Genomic DNA, 22,202 nt, shown 5'->3' on the forward strand with positions numbered 1-22,202 from the left:
CTACACTGCTTTTTTTTTTTTCTTTTTTTTTTCTTCTTTTTTTTCCTCTCTCTTTGTTCTTTCTTTTAACTTTGCAGCTGATTTGCTTACTAATCTGCGTGAAACATTTCTGCTATATAGGATGCTTTGTCAAAGACAGTGCTTCTTCTTCAGCTAATGCACTTATAAAAACAGGAGAGCAAGATAATCTCCAGGCGTGAGTTTTAAGAGTATTGGCACATTTAACAGTAGGAATAATAGCAAAGACTTTTTCAAGTACAGATATATCAAAGTGAAGATTTTTCTGTGTGGCTGAAGAATAGCAGAGAGGCCTTCATTTAAGACATGGGAAACGTTTGCAATAGTTGCAAGTATAGTCAGATGCAAGAGATACTTCAGAATGTATCTTAAAGGAAAGAATAACAAAGGAAGTGATGAAGATAGTAGGGAATAAAATAAAATCCTGTATTGGTGAGTCAAGAGGAGATGGGAAATCAGGCTATTTTACTTGACCTCTCTATTTTTATTTATTTATTTATTTTTATTTTTTTGGGAGGGAGGGTAGAAGGGAGAAAAGAGAAATGGTTTTATGGACAGAAATGTATAGTTCATCTAATCTATCTGGACACCATCAAAATGTCTGCTATATGAGAAATGGTTAATAATGAGGAATAGATGAGAATTTTGAGATGAAGGGAGTTGGCTAAAGATGGAAGGGAAATGCATATTTTATTTGTAGGAGCACATTGGTGTGTATATTGATAAATTAACCTATCAGGTATAGGGAGTTAACTCAAGGAGTTTCTTAAGGACTAATCTTATTTCATTAATAACTGTGATACAATACTAAATTTGCTGATGACACAAGGTTATTAATACAGAGCGGAATTATGATACCAGTCAGATTGAAAGGACTTTAAGGACCAGAATAATGGGATGAATTTACTCCCACGAAGTGCAGCACCATTCAGCTAAGGCTAATACTGAGAATTCAGACTTTAAGATAGGAGTTAATGAGTTTTAGAAGACTGTGGACAAGAATGACCTCATGCATTAATTGATCAAAAGATAGCTATGAGCTGCCAATGTGGTATATTTGGTAAGCTAATTCCTGTACAGAGTTCTTCATGGAAGGAATTACTTCCCTGAAATTCCTCTCTGCAATACCATTTGTCATTCTGGTCACATTTATTCAAGAGAGGTGAAGTCTAACTGCAGCAGATGCAGAGGACAGTAAGGGTAATGAGGCGAATGGAGAGCCTGTTTTAGGAGTTAAGACTAAATGCTCACCTTAGCTTGTTTTAACCCAGGATTAGAATAGATATGACTACAGTCTTTAAATAACAGGAAGGGAAGAATGATTTAAAGTACAGGACAACACTGGCACAAGAAGAAACCCGATAAACTGGCCAACAGTAATTTTAGGTAGGAAATCTGAAGTTTCTATGGCAACCAGAGAGTAAAGATTACTCAAAGACAAAAAAGTTGTTAGTTTTAATATAAAGTTTGACATGTTTATGACAGATCGTGTTCATGGTTGTCATAGCAAGGAACTGGACTCACTGGCTACCTCTGTGTTAGGAAATTAACAGTGCCAGTCTGGCTCTGAGGCTCTCTCACCATGTCCACACACACAAATCCACTTAACCTCCCGAGCTGGGGCACGGGCATCCTTACTGCCTGCAAAGAGTGTCTGGGCTGGGCTGAGCTCCAGCCCCTTTACTGCGCCCAGTATTGTTTAATCCACGTTACTAGTTCCAGGGATGTTTTCAGGTCCCTGCTCTTTGTAAAGGGTTGAGAAAACTGATACAATATCATATAGAACTCCCTAATGAAATCATAGAATCACTTAGGCTGGAAAAGACCTCTGAGATCATCAAGTCCAACCATTAACCTAGCACTGCCAAGTCCACCACTACACCCTGTCCCCAAGCACCTCATCTACACGTCTTTTAAGTAACTCCAGGGATGGCGACCCAACTACTTCCCTTGGCAGCCTGTTCCAATGCCTCTCAACCCTCTCAGTGAAGAATTTTTTTCTAATATCCAACCAACTTTATTGAGATTTTTACCATTTGTGTTCCTATTTTTTAAAATGTAAGCAAATTCTGCTTTATGTATCTATTCAAAAAAATAGTAAACCTGGGGGAAAAAAAAAGTGTTCTTTTTAAAATAGAAAATAATTCACTTAAATTTCATCAAGTAATATGCTATTAGATGCTAGTATTAGATCAGAAATCCTACAAATACCTGGAATGAGGACATACATAAATGTATTTTTTCTGTTCTTACTCTGTCTTCATGCAAGAGCAATTAACTACTTTTGGAGAGTGGATAGCGGATTCGACATTGTAGGGCATTGGTAGTTCTTCTTATGGAAAGATATGAAGAATGCAGCTTATAATCTTACAAATACATATTTATTATTATTTTATTTTATTTTTATATTATTGGAGGGCACTAAATTATAGGAGAGAGTATGGGGACCAGTGTACAGATGATGACAGCACAATGAGTACTTTCTAGTGTTTTCCTTTTTAATTATATAGCTGTTACAAAGAGTTGACCAAAGTGGCAAATGAACAATCAGAATTTTTCTGCAAATGGCAATAGGAAAATGAAGCAACAGTTTCTTAGCAACAAACTAGAAAATATGCTAAATAATATTTTTTCCTGCTGAGGTTTGTGTATGCTACGTTCCAAGCATTGTTCCAAAGTAGACACGGATTTTTGTGCGTGGTTCTTTTAGAGGAATGTTCTTACAGGTTTGCCTTGACATGGAGGTTTTCTGAAGAATAGCTGTTCATGGACACATTTTTTCTTAGAGTAAGAATGGAATAAGAAATCTTATTTTGCAAGGCAAAGGCATTAGGTTGAACATTAAAGCTGCATTTTTTAATTGTTTGTTGAACTGTAGAAATAAATATAATATAATACAATACAATACAATACAATATAATATAATATAATATAATATAATATAATATAAAATAAAATAAAATAAATAAAACCATTCCCATCAGAAGTTGTTCATTTGGACATGTTGGCAACAGTTGATACAGCTCTGGCTGTCTCTTGGTGGTAGTGAACAGATTGAATCAAATTTCTGCACACTCAGTTTAGGGGTTGAGTCCTGAACAGAACTGTGATTATGCAGTGCCTAATTTACATAGTGTACTGCATGAAAGGGCATTTATTATTACTTTTAATATTAAATTAACAGGAAAAAGGGGAAATGACAGAATGAAACATTTAATTTAATTTTGACCTTTAAGGAAAGTCTTCATTTTGAAAGGAAATATTCAGCTAAAAAATAGTCTAAATTAAAAATATGTTAAAAAAAGCCAAGAAAATGGGAAAAAGTGCTTTGTCCCATTTTTTTTTTCTTTTACAAAATAATCTAAATATATTCTACTGATTTTTTTTTCCTCCTTTATTGATTTGGCCCTTGCATATGGAAATACTAGCTTTTAATGTGGAGTACATACACTTTGTCTGAAAGCATTTCTTGGCATGTCCTTCTATATCCTCCAAACCAGTTCTTTCAAATTTCAGCAGACATGGGCATTGCAATGCATGTTGAGACCTCCTGAATTTTTGAATTTTGGGAATAATTTACTTACAGGTTAATTCTTCGGGAACATGTGACAGATAAAGTAAAGAATTGCAACTTTTTCAAGGCAGTTTCCAGAATGTCGACACCCAGCTGCTGGGCAGCAAAGGAGAACTGCACATGTATGAAACATGGTAAATCCATACACCCAAGGGTCTGTGGATTCAGCCAGCGTACTGGAGGAATAGCCACGTCCTCCCTACTATCTTGTCTTTGGTTTTAGTCATCATCCATATTGCACGTACAGTTTATTGCGGTAGAACACATAAATAACACTATTTCTCTTCCTTCAGTTAGGTATGCATGCCATTGTCCCGGGTGCTCTGCAATTTTCTCCGTCAATGAAGGATTATTTAAAATCAACCCTGTTTTGACTTCACAGGCTTACACAGCTCCTCTGTTAAAATGGAGGTCCCAATTCACTCTGGATTTCACAAAAGCAGTATGAAATAGCACTTCATACTATTACAATAGCTCTGACAAGGTTGAGAATGAAGCTGGAAGTAAAGCTTTATTTGCGAGAGCAGTGGAAAAGGGAGGAGCTGAAAGCAGCAGCAGTGGAAGTGAAATCATGCGTGACTTTCATCACAGATGAGAATGAAAGACCATTTGGGAAGAATATGCCTGCAGCTTTACTACTGGGGGGATTAACATATATATGTAATTTTGGAACAAAATATGAAAGCCTTTTTTTTTTTTTTTTTTTCCTATCTAACAAATTTGTGGGTCAAAAGGAGATAAGTATGTTGAATAGTGGCAAGTTAATTCCTTCTGTGATGTTCATTCTGGTCTGGTATTTAATTAACAGAAATCTCATCTTTATTCTGCTTTTCACATTTTCAGGATGTTACAAACATATCTACTATAAACATATTTCACATATCTATTGATTTTAAAATTGACAGGAGTTACGCATGTGTAATGTTGCCCGGACTGAGTTATAAGCACAGCTTTTTAAAGACATTAAGGGACTTGTTCGCACCTTTATAAAAAAGCCTTTTCTTTTGTGGCTTACAAAAATTATATAATGTATAATATGAAAAAACATCCTAATCATAAAGCTAAACTCAACATGCCTCAGTCTTTAAAACTGCCTTTTGAAATACCTGACTTGAAAACTGCAGTGAGCTCCTAATTCAAGGAACATGAAAGAAAATGTCTTTGCTCTCGGAAGACCTTTAAGATTCATGAGAACTATTTGCAAGGTGAAATAAATTACAAACTGGCTGTGAACAAACTTGTGAAAGGATTTTTCTGACTAAGATTAGGATTTGAAGATGTTTTCGTAATACTTTACCATTGGATGTCTTGGTTGTCGGAACTCTGAATTTGAGAACATTTTATTAAGCTCTCTTTTTTTTTTTTTTTTTTTTTTTAATTTCTGCCTAGTTAGTTAATGACTTTGAGAGGACATTGGTAGCTATCAATTTCCAGTCTGATAACTTTCCCTACTTAAAAGGATTATGCAAAAGAGATGTTCAAAATAGTGTTTTTGGTTGTACACATTGGCTCATCACAATGTCTTGAAAACACTGACTGTTTCAGTTTTCAGTTACATAACAATTAATTATTTAATTTTTGTATGTACTTTGGTTCAGATTTTTCTCTTGGCAATTTTGATGTACGTTTGAAATAATGGAGATGCTTTAATTCTTTACTGTTTTAGCGGCTTAACTGAGCACAGGTCTTGGCCTATCCAATACACAGAGAAATAACGCATAACGTTTATTTATTTATTTTTTTTGCTAAATAAAAGCTGAGATACCAATCATAAAAGTCAATCAAATTCTTGGCAATGGGCTACATAATATTGTCTAATCCTTACAATTTCTGGAGTTATCTTTACCAACAAAACTTGTTGGGTCACGGGTGCTTTTCAAAGCAGCAGTGAAATATTACGAAGTCCTCAGATAAGCTCTTGTAAAGTATCTACAGTTGTTTGTTTGTTATGAACGTGGTTGTTTGGTTGTTTCCTTTGCAGTAATTGCAAAGGCCACTGTCTCAAAGCCCGGAGAACTCCCTGGCTAGGTGAGCGCCAGGTGCGGTTGTGTTTGTTGATTCTCGCCCTGCATGCTTTCTGCTTTGGCAGCCCACCTCCAAAGACGTTGTCACATTAAGTTCTTCAGAAAGGTAGCGTTTCCATGCTTATTTGTCCATCCTTCAGGGGTGAAAGTGGCATACCTTTATTTTCAAACACTCTCCCTTGTACCCCCAATGCACCCTGTGAGGCAGTCCTAAGGCTCCCAAGTCATAACTGCGTGCCTCAGGAAGAGCTCCTGTACCAGGGCTGAGGAAAAGGACCGCAAAGATGAGGAATAAGAAGTTATGAAGAGTGGAAACGATGTCTTTGTTGCAGGTTCACAGTTCCCTGATAAGTATGTCAAAGGTTTCTTTTTATCTTCCTCCTTTAAATGAAATTAATTTGAAAGCATTCACTGGGGGAGGAATCTGCTTAGGGCATTTCACATTAAATGCTGAATTTTTACAGATTTACTCCCGTGTCATTCTCCTTCCGAGCACTGTGGAGGCGACGCACGGCCGAGCACACCTGGCCGGGGGCGGGCGGTGTGAGGGGGGCTCCCGGCCCACAGCCGCGGCGGGGGAGGCCGCGGTGGCGGCGGGGACCCCCCGGGGAGGGGACGGGGGACGGGGACAAGAACAAGCCCCCGGTGTCTGAGCGCTGAGGGGGCCGGGGCTGCCATCGAGCTACGCCCCCTCCTCGCGTTCAGATATTGCCGCGCTCGGCAGCAGTTTTGCCTCGCGGAGGCCGCTGTAGCGCCGCGTTGCCCCGGCGACCGGCTCGGCGGGGCTGTCCCGGCCCGGTGCCGGCCCGGCCGGGGAAAGTTTCCCGGCGGGGGCCGGGCCCGGCGGGGCACCGGGCGCTGCCGCAGTGTGCGCGCTGAGGCCGGGCTCCGGGCGGGCGGCGGCGGCGGGCGCGGCGCGGCCGCTCCTCGGGGGCGTTGCGCGGTGCCGGCCCTTCCTCCGCCAGCCTCCGGGGGAGCGGCGCCTCGCCAGAGGCTCTAGGTGGTGCGTGCACCCGATGGTCTTCTTCTCCAGGATGGATTTTAGCCAGGGCAGTCTGTTTGGATACATAGAAGACCTGCAGGAGCTAACTATTATAGAGAGGCCGGTCCGCAGGAGTCTGAAGGTATCTGCTCCGACGGGGAACGGTGCTTTACGAGCCGCGTGAAATTGTCTCTGCTGTGCCCGGCTACCTGACCGGGCGGGCTGCTTGCCCGGCACCCGGGTGTTAAAGCTTGCTTTCCTTCCTCCTGGAATAAACAGTCTTGAGTCCCATACAGCAGGGACTTAATATTTTCGGAATAAGCCTGTTAAGCTGCAAAAAAAAATAGACTAACTTAAGTCTTTAGATTAATTTACATGCGACTTGTTTATACTTTCCTTTCAGTGATTAATTGCGGTAGTGCCTGGCATGGAGCTGTACTTCCATTACCTCCCAGCTTTTCCCGGTGAACCATTTATTTGACTCAATTTGAAGCTGGAGATTTCAAGGATTAAATTTAAATTACTCTTGGAGCTGTCCCTGGATGTGGGGAGGAAGGGGTTGCTTTAAGAAGATTAAAATGAGGAAATAGTAAGGCATTGTAAACTCATAATCTCTATTTCACGCTTGACAGACACCAGAAGAAATAGAAAGACTGACAGTTGATGAAGAACTCAATGATATTGAAAGGGCTGTTTACCTACTCAGGTATTTCCTAAAATGTTACTGTCAAACATTACTGACCTTCATGGTTATGTATAGCTTTTATTTTTTTTCTTGTGTGTTTACTCCTCGCTCCTTTTATTTTCTGTCTTGCAGTAGTAGTTTTTACTTTCCTCTACGCTGATTGTATAAACAAGATAAAAATAGGTACTGTAGTTTTTTTCTCTCTCTCTCTTTTTTTTTTTATATTGCATAAATAGGCTGCCTGTGTAGATGTACCAACGTTTCTGAGTTTCTAATATGGCCCTCACCAACACTGACTAGTACTTCATCTTCTTTTCCCCTGCAGCTGATTTTGCAAGATACCCTGAGTGTTAACATCAATGATGCCAATCGTTCGATGCCTTCGTATTTGCTCTAAGGCATGAGCAGTTACCACACACTGGTAGCAGAGCTATTTGAGCATACTGTATAAATCTGGGCTTTCTGAGGAGAATACAAAACTGATCTCTCAAGTTGTCTTTAGGAAATACTGTGGAAGATACTATATTAATGCTTCCCTGTGTTCTGGTTTTTCATTTTACCTCCTCCTTGTTCTTTAAAGTATTTATCTGCAGTTACTGGAATAACTTAAACATTGATAGTTAAAATACAGATCTCTTTCAACTATTGTGTAAGTCATCGTTGAGAGTACAAGTATTCTGAAGGATTTTGATTTGCATATTCATTTTTAAACAATACCTAGTAATTGGAGAAACAGCTGCAGATTCCTCACAGTTTGCTTATTCTGCTATTTTAAGTGCTCTTCTAGTCTATTACTGTCCTCAGTGTTTAGAGTACGTATTCCCAGTGCCTTAATTTTCCCTTCTTGGGGTCTGTGCAATTATTTTTAGTTCAGTGTTTTTTGTCCACTAGTACTACTCTTGAAAAAAATATATATTTTTAATGCCAAACCTTATTAAATACTGGATTTAAAAACTTTTGTTTTGCAAGTAGTACTTGTAATCAAAGTAGTCTGTTGACTCTAGGGAAATTCAGAGGAAACAGTTCGCATGTGGTGCATATCGTTGGAAAGATGCACATCAATTTCATTTTTTTACCTCACAGCAGGAAGCATGGTTGACTTCCCCCTAGCCCCGTGGCAGCAAATTTCTTTGTTCTTTCTGCTCTTTTCTCAATTAAAGATCATGTTTCTAGCAATATATCATTACTGGATCATTGCCTTGTTAAAGGGTAAAAGGTTCTACTTCATGTCTTTCATCTTACTAATTGCTTTTCAACCTGGCCTTGAACTTCTCTTGACATCTTCATCTGCTTTCTCTCTACTTGAACAGCTGTTCTGGAGACATAATATTAATTTCCTTGTGTTGAAGTTTTCATTTTTACCTCTGCATAGTCTTTTATTGCTGAAAGGTAGCTTCATCTCTGCTTGGTAAGCTTTTCGTAAGGCAATCACTTGCTGTGATTGTCCAGGTATGTTAATACACTAATCCAGTGGAAGCTTTTGCTTTATATTGCCTTTCCCCCATCAAGTAGGGCATAAGCAGAGTTGAAAAGCTGCCTGTAACATGAGTAGTATCCTTTATGTAATGCACAAAGGTATATATTTTTGGCTTGTCTGGTATTTTTTTCATCTATTATAATACAATATCTCTGCCTGTTCCTGTTTGACAGTAATGACAGTCAGGTCTTTTCATGCCTCATTTTATCACACAGATGCATTATTTGCCTTCGTTCAGGTTGTCCCTTATGTGGGACTCTCCTTGATGTTATCCATAAAGCCACTGCCGTTTCTGAAAATCCCCCTGGAAAACTGCCTTTAGTGAGATTGAAATGAATTGTTAATGATTTATGTGTTGTGCTCCATTTGGAGAGGATGCCAAATCCATATACTTAACAAAACTCCAAAACAAATAAACAAAAATACCCTGCAAAAACAATAATAAAGTAAATCTATTACCTTCGGTATCTACAAGTAGTATTGAAATATTTAATGTTGTGGCACATTCATATTTATGTTGTCACTTATTTATATAACTCTGATCTGCGAGCTGGAGACGTTTAATTTACTGAGGGGGATATCTTTAAAGCAGTGTTTCTTGTACAGCACAGTGGAGCTGAATAATACTGAGTGAAGCCTTTGTATGATACAGCAAAGCTAATGCTTAGTAATTAATTTCTGTGAAAGTCCAAAAAGAGTCCTCATGTTGTAATGGCTCTCATTCTAAACAGGAAAAAAAACAGCAGCCACTTTCTGTACACTTACTAGCCTCTTTTCCCCCCAAAACCCACTCCCAGCCTTTCTTTCCCACCCTTAAACTTGGATGCTCTGGGCTGCTTGTACGCAGAGCTGTTTTATGTTTAGTAGAATCCCCACCCCCCGTTACATATCTGCTTCTGAAGCCTTACAATAGTAGTCTGAAAATAGATGTGTTGACATCCTAGTTGGAGAGAACAGCACAGCCTTTTACTCTCTGAGGTTTTTAGTACCTGAATAACGTGTGTTTGTGGTTTTTTGACTGATTCTTGCTCTACAGCGTATGTGAGGAGATGCTCGTTTCACAGCTCTCATATCAGTTTCAGCAGTTTGTTCTTTTTGTCTCTTCTGTTACTTCTCATTTGACAGTGGTACTATAGATTGCTCCTTGGTTTGGCTCATCGTGTAGCTACAGAAACAGTTGTGCAAGCAAAAGGAACGGGTTCAGTAGCTCTCTTGGTGGCCAGAGTCACTTCAATATGACCTAAGCATGGGTGAACTGCAGCTCCAGACTGTTGTTGCTGAGAGTACTCAATTTTAATTAGGTAACATTCTGCAGTGAGACTGATCAAGTTCTAACTAAGAATGTCACTCGTTGTAATCTCCATTAACCTTAATTCTGGTTGAGGAACTGGACTTCTTTAGACCAGGCTGTCAGATGTCTATGAACTTACCATTGAAATCAAATGGATTTGAGTGCCTATAGAGGGAGAGGCATCTAAATGTCTAGGAACTAGGTTTTAGCGCTTTAGCCTGAATGCTTGGTGTTCTGCTGGGTTACGCCAGAGTAGTATTCTGAATGAGTTTTCGATGTTGCTCCCCCTACAGAAGAGCCAAGAGGGCAGAACAGCCATGTTTATCTCATCCATGTCAGCATCAAGACTGATGGCTTATCATAGAAAAACATCAGCAGATTAAGACAAGCTGCTAGACTTTGCACTGAAGCCAACTGAATGCTGTGCATTGCGCTGACTCTTCAAGGCATTGTGACCTGTGCCAGGAGAGTGACAATAAGCGGCTCAGGGACATCAATTTTTATTTGTGCTATGAACCTTTGCCTGTAGCTTCCATGATTGCTGATGTTTAATGGCAGCACTTACTCTCAGTTGTCTTACTGTAACTTACGCTTTTAGGGCATAAAGCCAATAGCTAAGTATGCATTGTTTGTCTGATGTCAATTTGGTTTGGATTCAGGGATATTTACTAGCGTGCACGCTGTATAGTGGTTTGTTTTCTGAAGGCTTTTCTGATAGCTTTCCCTAGGGGGTTTTGCATTGTTGTGTGTATTGTATTATTTTGTTTTCAGCTACTTTTTGTTTATTTGTGCCTGCTTAGTGTTAAAGCTTACAGGCCTTGACATTTCTGTCATACTCAAAATAACAGGGTAATAATGAGTTATCAAGGTGGAAGACTGAATTATTCACCCTCTTGGGAACATACTGTACTTTGGTTTTGGAGGAAATCTATCTCCCAGTTCAGAAAACAATACAGTCCCCCTCCAAAACCTTTAGCACAGTTTTTGACAATACAATAGATACTCTATCTAGATTGGAAAGAATTCAATGCTTATAAACCTAGTACTTTTCTATTTAAAAAAAAAAAAAAAGTTGTACTTTATCATAGCCATCTTTGGTTAGCTAGAGTATTCTTAAATTCTAAATGTCTCTTTACACTTTATATTTTGTTAACTGTGAGCATCAAAACAACTAACTAGTACTTTAGAGTTTTTTTTAATTTTTTTTCCTTTAGTTTGTAGTCTTCATGGTATTAGTTTGAGATTTTTATTTGCTCTGTAGGGGCAAGCAACTCAGCTTTTGAATTAAATGAAAACTTTCCTTTAAATATAACTCTAGGAGTTAGTTCTCAAATATAAACATTGTTTAATATAAAAGATTATACAGCTTCTGAATTTATGGTCCTGTTGCCTAGATAGTGTACTGAAGGATCCAACTGTCACATTAAGCGTGTTGGAAAATAATTCTACCAACTATACCTGCAAGCTGTATTCTTCAGTCTTTATTGAATTATGCTCAGGGTAATAATGTCTTGTTTTTAATTACAATCTATATTATATAGAAATTTCACTCTTGATTCACTTAGTTGGATGGATAAATTAATTGCATGACCTTGACTCTGTTATGCAAATTAATTCATGCAAATTAATTCATGTATATGTAGTAGATATTTTTGCTTCCTTAAAGTGAAAAGTGTACATATATTCTTTTGAAACAATGTTAAGTCACATGCTTTTATTAAAACTTATATTTGTGCAAATACGTCTGTTGATCACACTTGCTGATTTGAAACTACAGCTAAAGAAGCAGCTGGAAATGTACACAGTATACCTTAGTAAGGTGTTCAGAGAAACCTCAAAAACAAACAAACAAAAAAAAAAACAAAAGAGGAAAATCTGTTTCATTTTTCTTGTATCTTTCAGGCCACAGTCAATGCAGGAAGATGTCATTGCCAGTTATCTCCCTGTTCTAGCCCTTGTGTTCTCCCTCACAAGACCACTGGGGAATTTTCCTGAGCTAAACCATGAAAGTAATGGTTAGGTTTAAAACAGATCACTTCAGTCATCCAGTACTTTGTGCAACAGAAAAAAAGACCCAAGAGAAGTGGATAGCAGAATGGGAGTAATGCTCTGGAGCAGATGAAATGGCTGTCAGACTTACCAGTAGATTTCATTAGTTTATGGTATTAATGAAGGTGAGGTTTCCTGGTATAGTTTCATGGTGAAGTTAAGTTGGATGAAGCTCTTGCTGTATCAGAAAGAGTGGTTCTTCTTTCCTTTCCTTGTGCAACTGCATGTTTGTGATGCTTTTTGTGTGCCAGCTCTCCTGCAACTGCAACCGTGCAGTCTCAATCCAATTAGGGAACTGACAGTAATTTTAGCATTTCCAGGTACTCCCTTCCAATAAAATGTGCAACTGCACAACTCCTAAATGCTAGTATAAGTGGGAGCACGAGTGGAGAGGGGGTCACACCTGGTAGATCATTCTTCCATCAATAGCAGAACAGATTTAGATCAGGTGACACTAATCTTGAGTCTATGCTCTGAGTCTTTGAAGCTAAGTACCAAGTGAAATGGTTGGAGAGTGTAAGGTATCAGCTATGGTGTATTTAATGAGCCCTTTGACATTAAATGGACTTCTAGAAGTCTGTGTGAGAGCTGTGATATGTCAGGGCAGTGGTAGCTCTTCCTTATTGCATTGACGACCTCTACTTTGGAGGTGTTAATTAAATTTGTTTCAGATCATCTTCAGGTGTGAGATAATAATGAGAAACTAGGTAGCTGTGTGGTTGCCCTTTTTCATAGTTGAAACAGTTGAAAGAACTGTGTTGTGTTTTTTTTTTTAATATCTAAAACCTGTTCTATTGTCTTCAGAGAACCTTGTCATGCTCTCCTAGAAAAGATCTACATAGGAATATCCAGCTAAGTATTTACAATTTTTTTTTGTCTTTTCTACATGATAAATCCTGTACGGGGATAGCATGTTGCCCAGCAGGAGACTGAGTTTGTTTTCCTTTTGTTTAGATGAACACTGTCACTTAATAAATAACTTCTTAACAGCTGCACAGCTCATTTTGAGATGGCACATAATTAATGTGCAAGTACAATAATTCTCCTTTGTATCACCTTCCTTAGAAAGCTCCAACTGTTCATAACAACATTGTGTACTTGTAAGGAGCTTTTATCCTCATGGTTGCTCAATATTACTAATTTGTTTTTGTATCCTTTGCCTGATTTGGCACCAGATAATAGCATTGTGCTAGTTTTTTCAGGACCTGAAGGTGCATCCAGTGGAAACTTCAAGAGGTGGCAAAATGTAGTGTTAGAATACACAACGTACAGACCCCTCAAAGAGTAGGTCATTTATGGTAAGTCTGAGAACACTGTCACAAGATGGTGCCCCGTAGTATAGTGACTGCAGTCTGCCAGTGACTCCTTCTGTTGTCTTGAGGGCTACTTGACTCTAGGTGTTGGGAGCCCTTCACACATCATGACGTGATGGTTTCATGGCCCTGCGCTCTGACTCAAATTCAGTTTCTGCTGACAGGTAGAAGCAGCAGAGAATAGTAGTCCAGCTACTCTTCCCCCAAAACCTGTAGTAGACGCTTGAGTTTTAAGAGAGTCAGGATAGTAGCATACACTGTTAGTGACAGGGATTTGACAGATGTTTGTCATTTGTGTGAGTACTTTAAGACTCTTCTGCATAGTGATTCTTAGTGCTGATACACCACTTCACATGTTTTTGCATTCAGAGCTCTTTGACATACTCCCAGTTTTCCACAAACCAAGGCAGGTAACACTCCATTGTGTCTTGGTTCACGTTTTCACACTCCATAAAGGTGAGGTTGTTTTAATGAGGTGAAAATCAGATTATAATTTAAGGACTTCAGGAACTAGGACTGCAAGCTTGGGTCTGTGTCTATGCCTGAGTTGATGTGCTATGACAGGAATGATTTGGAATGTGACAAGAAATCATTCTGTCAAGACTTAAAATTAATCCTTGTTGTCTGGGGTATACTTGTAGAACAGTTTTATTTACCTAATTTTAGGATAACTTTAGCAATGTTTTTGCCTTTGTTCCACCAGGTGGTGGTCTAAATGCCAACACGGTGGTAAGGTTATACACAGTGGTAAGGTTGTATTGACAGTCAAACTTCAGTCTGAAGCTTTGTGTTATACAGGAGAAACCAGCATTACTTCATCACTTAAGCAGAGACTTTTATACCGGGGTAAGCACGATGGGAATGTAGATGGTTCTTGAGATGAAGAAATTCAAGGAGATCTCATCTCCTTTGTTCATTTAGAAGTTTTAGTACTTTGGGAAGGGACATCTTATTTAATCTTCCAGAGGTAGCTTTTTGTATAAGAAAAGTTTTCTGTAGGTCTTGAAGATGAACTGAAAAGGAAAATGGAAGCAGTTTCTACAGTGAGGATGTCTAATGGCAAAGTCTGAAAAAAACCCAACATATTAAGGCTGAAGAACCAACTGTTTAGATTATACACAATTATAGGATTGTATGCCGTAAAAAGAAAGTAGCTTCAGATTCTGAAACCAAATAGCTCTGGGTTCGAAGACTGATGCTGTAAGTGGTATCTTTAGCCAAAGACAGAGGTATAGCCTCAGGGAAAGGTTTTTAAAGTTAGGCTAGCAATTCAAAAGTAGCAAGAATCTTTTCATTTGAACATGGTGGTGATACGGTTTGAAAATTAATAGCGTTGGCATCCTTAGGCTTTGATTTCCCTTCCCCTGTATAATTACTGTCCTAGATCAGTCTGTGCGGAGGTCTGACCAGTCTGAACAATAACATTAGCCTTTGCAGTCTGTGGATATAAGAGTTCCCTAAATCCTGTGCTTCAAGCTGTTAAAACTAATTTTACATGGCTATCACAGTCACTGCAGTTTTTGATGTTGCTACTCTTTCCATGAATAACCTTGCTGGACTCATGGAGGCACTTCTTGAAAAGCTAGTCTTTCCCACCGAATGCGAACTCCCTATAGCTATCAGATGAACGCCACTGTCTATGGAAAAAAATGGCTTTCTGCTTTATGAGTCATAATAAACCAGAATGGAAAAAAAAAGACAAAAGACTTGGAAACTTCTCCTAGATCACTTAGATACATCTGTCTGAGGCAAACCTTAGTGCCTCTGGCTGAGAGTTCTATACAAGCAGGGAAAGGTACCAGATATTTCATATTCACATTATTATTTTAATGGACTGTTGATGATGCAGTTTTTTTATTTAAATTCTATACTTTCAGTTTCTTTTGCATTGAACTCAATGTTTCTGCTTGTTTCTTTTTGCAAAGAATTGCCCTGGGAGGGGTTAATGTTGAGGAATAAAAGTATGAGGCTCTGGATATAATCGCCTGTATCTTGATAGCAGATGTTCCGGGAGCAGGTTTCTTTATTCCACGTTGTCGCATGGCTGTGGGTTCTGCGTATGTGTACTACTCCAATGTGCAGATTAGCTGAGTCACTCCTTGTCAGCCGTGTCAATTCACAGCAGGGCTGAGTGCAATTGCTGTGCTTTCTTGAACTTGTTAACTGCTGTTGAAAATATCTTGCCCATCTACCCTGTATGTACTAATGGATTTTTAGATACCTACCACTTTCTCTCTCCATAGAATGTGTTAGGAATATTTCTTAGTCACTGTATAATTTCAAAATCACACACTCTTTGCGTAGAGAAACATGCTGCAGTGTGATTTCAGTCCCAGTGTATCTCTGTAATGTCTGCTTTACTGTTCTTCCACTGTTCTTAAGTTTACTATAGCATAACAAATTTGGATTGAGGCTGTGTGGCAGCAGGGATAAATTAACTGATATGAATGCAGTTACATCATTCTAAGTGTGTATGAATCCAAGCTGAGGGCATTAACCAGGGGTATGGCTGTTGTTGACTGTTTACTTAGAGTAGCTAGGAAAGTATCTGTAGCACTTTAGACATGTTTTTTGTAAGTTTATATAAACAAAGGTGCCCAGCATCAATGAGTCAAAATAATGTGTAATGAAGAAAGACTGCAGCCTCAAAGAGCGTAATCTTACATTCTTGCTAATGTGGAGGAAAGTAATTTATCCATCCTTCTTGTCCTCATCCATTTTCCAGTAATTGTCTAGTTTGAGAATTCTTCTGGCTTTGCAAGTGGATCAATACAGTTTTACCTATGGCAATTTTCTGTAGATTTTTAAGGTTAAATCTTCCACTTAAACAAAATACATAGTTTTGTTTTTCAGTGGATTTTAAATCAGAATGATGCAATTTGTTTTTATTTTTTTGAACATCAATGTACTCTAACTTTGAATTAAATTGGAAAAGTTGCCACAGGGTTTTCCGTGAAAGTCCAGGGGCACAGGAAGGGTACAAGAAGAAATTCCTGGAGCATTTTTTTTTCTTTTTTTCCTCAGGACAGTTTTATGTACAGATTTGTCAGTTATGTCCCAAATAAAAAGACTTGAGTCCACACTTCTTGAAGTAAAAACAGTGAGTTAATTTGGGCAGGTATCAGTTAGCTTCTACCATCAATACCTGCTTCACCCCGCCAGCAGCCCCAGACAAGTGTTGGTGAACAATGAAGAAAACAGTTAAACACTGGAACAGTTTACGCTCAGATTAAAGAGCAGCTCTTCAAAGTTGCCTGTGTAGCTCCAGCTCGATTCTCTTTACCAGCTGGAGAAGAGCAGGAAGTTGGATTCAAGCAGGGTCGAAGCACTGGTAACTCAACTTGTATAAGCAGAGCTCTGCAGTAGGAGTGTTGTTGCACTCAGCAATACCATTATGTTCTGCTTGCGAGGTTAGGTCTGCAAAATGGGGTCTACTCTTTGCTTGTAATGCATGGAAAGTGCAGCTGACCAGCTTGTAGCATGACTTTCTGAAGCAGTATGTGCCCTTCTCCTGGAATTGCTTGGTAATGTCTATGGTTCAGTTTCCTTGCATGTCGAATGGGGATGAAACTAGCCAAAGACATTGACAACCTTAATGCTTCAGTGTTTTTAAATTAAGCTAGGCAAGGGGCCGTAAATACATACTTTAAAAATGCTAACCATGTTTTCCCTGTGAATATGAATTGATTGTATTGTCTCTGACAGAATAAGCATATGTAGAAGAGAAATGTGAAGGCTTCTGCTTTAATATGCATGTTTACATGGTAATATTACTTACATTATTGTGCAGGCCTGAAGATAAAAATGCTGGCTTTGAAGGGAGAAACAGAAAAGATGCCATTTTCACTGCTGAAATTGTAACAGAGCTTTCTGAGGAGGAGGATTTATGTCCATATTAAATAGCAAAACATGAGTCATTGCCTCATTGCTGTTTGCACCAAAATGCTTCTGTTACAAACAGTTAATCTCCCTTAAGTAATTTCATTTAAAAGCTCAGGATTAGAGTACCTATTTTTCTACCATTTTGGGAGCAAGACACGTAGAATACATTCTTCAGGTCAAGATTTATTTCTACTCTTGCCTTTTAAAATTGTAAAATACTAAATCAATGGAAATCAGAGTGATGACTACAAATTAACCTACTTCTTTAGTACAGGGTTTAGCCCAAGAGTATGTCTATTTCCTGTTCTTTTTAATCACCATGTAAGGCCAACTGCAGGTGCATTTTAAGGGTTGCTTGTATATTCTGAACCTTGTGTGCCTGTTGTATTATATGCAAATAAAATACTTGCACCATGACTTTGTTCTAAACGGTTAGGTGCATACTGGTATGGAAAAATTAGCTAGTAAGAGTAGATAAATCTACTTTCACTTTGATCACCTGAACTGTCCCACCTATTTTTAAGCAATGTTAGAGAGTACTTAGATCAATAAAATTGATAACAAAATCTTTGAATCTTATTTATTGCTAATTCTGAAGACTTTAAGTACTTACTTTTCTAGTACTTCATCCTACTTTCTGAATAAATGAGGATGTCTTTTAGTGAAGGACACAAATACTTAGTATTTTTATGTTTTGTTGCTCCCACTTTTTGAGTCCAACATGCAGAAAACTGATTATTCCCCCACAATGCTATTATTTCCCTTTCAAGTGCGTACATCTTATTATTCCTTTTCTTTGCCATCATCCCTATGATTGAAAGCTTGCCTTAAACTCATTGTCTCCGGGAGACTACGTACAGAATACCAGTTGAGATGGCCTTTGTGACACCAATAAAGACTGTGTGGGTCCTGTGGTACAGCAGTTTTGAGTTTTGAACACACTGAAATTACACTGAAATTCTAAGGCCTGTGTGCAGTTTTTAAAGTTAAATTCCACCTGTGGATATCCATCTGCAAGGATGCCATATCAGATACCTAATCAAAGTATTATTCATGGAAGAATAATACATTGCTATAACATCCCACAACGTGTTTCGACTAAGGGTTTATTGACCTATACCTTTGAGTGATCTCTTAGTACTGTTAAAAAAAAAAAAGAGGGGGGGGGAACAAGAACAAACCGAAAGAAAAAAACAGTATTGTATCAGTAGTTGCCTTTTACTGTAACTTTTTTCTTTTTCCATGTTACTTTTATTTCCATCGAAGGATATTGATACTAAGATAGTAAATAGACAATCCAAGTATTCTGGTGGTTAAAACTGATACCCTGTGAAGGAGCTATGCAACTGAGCAAATTTGAGATGCATTCAAAAGAAAGAGAGATTCTTTTCTTCCAGAAATGATTCTGAACTAATTTTAGTAAATGTGGGTGGAATTACTGGAAAATGCTTTATTTATTCTTTCCATTGCAGAATGTCAAACTCTTTTTGGGATAATTGTACCATTAGAAATAATTTAAAATATGAGTATGTGAGGGGAAAAAATAGTCTAACAAGAGGCTGTTTAAGATCATTGTAGTGATTTTGGAGGTAGGGAACATTATTAAGACAGGCCTGGGGTTATAATTACCTAAACCTAGTTGGGTAGGCAGGAGGATTCTTATGTTTTGCTCTTAATGGTTTTTATCGGGAATGTAAATACAGATGAATTATCTGTATATATAATATGTATTTACTGTTTGAAATTATTTTGCCAGAGAGGTGGAAATCTGCCAGACTTGTCATCGCTTCAATTTGTTCGTTCTGTTCACTGTGTTACCTGGTTTGATTATCGGTCCAGTCCAAACTGTACGCTGTCAATGGAAGAAATATTGTATATTTCTGAGGGAATGTGACTCTGACTCTTCATTTTAATTAAGAAGCTGATTTTCACCCTGCTTTCCAAAGTGAACATGAATCAAGTAAAGCACTTTCTTGTTTGACTGGATGTGAATCAGCAACAGCTTGAAATTGAAGTAATTTTTAGTTATTTGCATGTTTCTCTCAGAAAGCTGCCTTTGATCTGTGTCAGTTTCTGAGGGTTGAGAGAGCAACACTACAGTAAGCTGTATGACTTTGTATTGCTGATGCATGTAACTGTTTCAGCCTGATGTAGATGTCCATTACTTTTTGAAAATATCTGAATAATGAACAGAGGTAGAACAAGCAAGGCTTACTAATTCCAACCTGTCTAAAAGGTACCTTGTATGAGGGTTCATGGCTTTGTGTTTTCTAATTTTTTTTATTTCTTTTGAGTCACCAGGCCCTTTGAGTATGACAGAAGTAGTTTAATAACAATCTAGTGTTATTGGTTTGATGTCATTCTGAGTTCACTATCAGATTTCTTTGTTCGGGAAGAAAAAGAACTGCATCTATAGCAAAAGTTTTGAAAGAGTTTCTAAAATTTCAGATGCATTTTTTAATGCTCACAATTTTACTTCCATATTTTTCAAATTGAAACAGGAGCTCAGTTCATATTATTTTATCTACCTACAGTATCTCTATCTCTCTAGATATTATACAGGTAGACATATAGGTATATTTCTCTTGCATATGCATGAAAATGCTGTGAGCAATAGCTTCAAACCCTTGGGTTCAGTCTCCCCGTACCTTTTTTGTTTTTCTTGTTGCTTTTCATTCATTCACTGACTTTTCCTGTACTCAGCATTTCTTAAAATGTCTCTATTGGTCTCTTTTCTATTTCCTTTTGGTTCATTCTTCTGTGTCATTTTGGAAATGGACAGTCAAGTGAGTCAGTAACAAGTGTGTTTTATGTACAATTTGTCTAAGTGACAATGATTGATGCAGCAGCTTAGTTTGTTATTCTGGATCTTACGAATCTATTTTAAAAAGTTTAAATTTTTTTTTGGAAGATGGCTCAAAATTTGTACTTGTGTTTAAGCCTTAGAACATCATGGTTATTTTAGGCTTTTTCCATGGAATATCCTGAGTTGGAAGAGGCACCCAAGGATCATCGAGTCCGACTTCTGGCTCCACACAGGACCACCCTGAAAATCCAACCTTATGTCTGAGATCATCGTCCAAAGGCTTCTTGAACTCCGGCAGGCTCAGTGCCGTGACCACTGCCCTGGGGAGCCTGTTCCAGTGCTCAACCACCTTCTCAGACTTATCATCGTCTTTACCTTAAAACAAACTCTTACATAAAAAGCTTTTTAAATGAAGCAATGCAGATATAGACAAACAGACCAGTAACATTTGCTTTTCTAACCTGCGATGTGCATAATGGTATACCTGCATAATGGTTTCCTGATGGAATTAGTATAGCATAATTAGTTTTTAAATAAATGTTTGGAGAGACTCATTGCAAGGGATAAGGTGAAAGGGAGTGATATCTTCTGTTAGATCAGACAATATATCTTGAAAAAATAGAGAACTCTTGTTTAGAACTGCAAGTCCATTTTCTAAAGGGGAGGTTGAAATGTTCTTGATCTAGAAAAAAGTATCTTTATATTTAAATATTTATGAGAAGATTTTCATCAGCTTCCACAAGTGTTAGATTAGGGTTGCTATGAAAAAACAATGAGGAAGTGATAAAAGATGGAATATGTTATGTTCAGAAAGGATGAGTATGCATGATAAACAGACACGCAGATAAGTAATACAGCTTTTGGGTCTGTTGTGTATAATGCCCCTCAATTAAACGATTCATAAGTTGAAGACTAAGTAGACTTTAGTACTTGTTAGGTCACTTGAGGTGTTTATCCCTTTCATGCCACAAACAGCTATCTCTATGGATGAAATAGTGATACAACAAATAAGGTTGGAGAATGAAAAGACATCCTGTGCCTAAATTAGACTACAAGATAAATTTGGGTCAGCAGAAATAATTTACCCTTAGAAGGGTAAAATGCTTTGGTTAGCATGTGTAATTTTTTTCCCTACACTTCCTGTGCAGAAAAATTACAGACCTTGCACTTTTTCAGGAGAGTCTATATATCATATAGTACATAGTGTGGAATGGCAATTCTTGCTGAAAGTGAGAGTTGTAAATTATGAGTCAGTGGATGAAGACTGGGCAGAGGGAAGAATAGTATCAGCTACTACCTCGTTTTTGTTACATCATCTAGGGACTGGAAATTGCACTATCTTGATCTTGGAGTGAAGAGGCTGGTTTTATTTTTCAAATTTAGACTCAAAATAAAAACCACCAAGGTGGATGTTCTACCCAGAGACCATACAAAATGCAATATGTTATGAGTCACCTAAGAAGGAGGAAAACACCTCTTAGGAGATAGTATTATTGATATTAGGCTAATAGTTGGGACAGAAAACATGTTCTTTTGAGACACTTCTTATATTCTTGAAACTTTTCTTAAAGTTCAAGGCAGGAAAGCTTAATATATTCTCACTGTGAGTTTAGACACTGATTACTAAAAACTGGTAATATTAGGAAGAGTGAAGTTGTATCATTATACTACCTTTTTGTTGGCTTAGGAAGAGAAAAGACTGTATGAAATCCTTTCTTTCTTTGACAATTATTCAGCAAACAAATAAACTTCAGCTGACTAAACTGATCCTGGTAAACAGGGTTAGTATGAATACAAAACTACTGTGGAGCTAAATAGGGGATTTCTGTTCTTATTTTAATTGCTCTAGAAGTTTCATGTGTAGTGGTATATGTTCAGATAATGTATGAAGATCAGATTCAGATATGCTCTAAAATGACCAAAGGTACATAGTTCTGAAGTGGAAGATAATGAAAAAGTGGTTTTGAGAAATGTGATTTTTTGATAGAAAACTCTTAAGAATGCCAGCTATAAGGAGATGGTCATACTGGGATATTATCGGGACTTCCAAATTCATTTAAAATGAGTATTAATCAGGTGCTACATTTTTGGATTCATCTTG

General features: G+C 37.9%; 1 protein-coding gene across 1 annotated transcript in view; it reads left to right on the forward strand.

Annotated features, from left to right (window-relative positions):
• Positions 1-6,380: 6,380 nt before the first annotated feature.
• PPP4R4 (protein phosphatase 4 regulatory subunit 4) overlaps positions 6,381-22,202 on the forward strand; it is a 72,186-nt gene continuing 56,364 nt past the window's right edge. Inside the window, 2 exon segments of the mRNA XM_013181821.3 lie at positions 6,381-6,740; positions 7,231-7,304. Coding sequence (XP_013037275.2) covers positions 6,633-6,740; positions 7,231-7,304 — 182 coding nt within the window. The 5' untranslated portion in view covers positions 6,381-6,632.

The sequence above is a fragment of the Anser cygnoides genome, chromosome 5 (assembly GCF_040182565.1).
Source record: "Anser cygnoides isolate HZ-2024a breed goose chromosome 5, Taihu_goose_T2T_genome, whole genome shotgun sequence".
Lineage (NCBI taxonomy): Eukaryota > Metazoa > Chordata > Aves > Anseriformes > Anatidae > Anser > Anser cygnoides.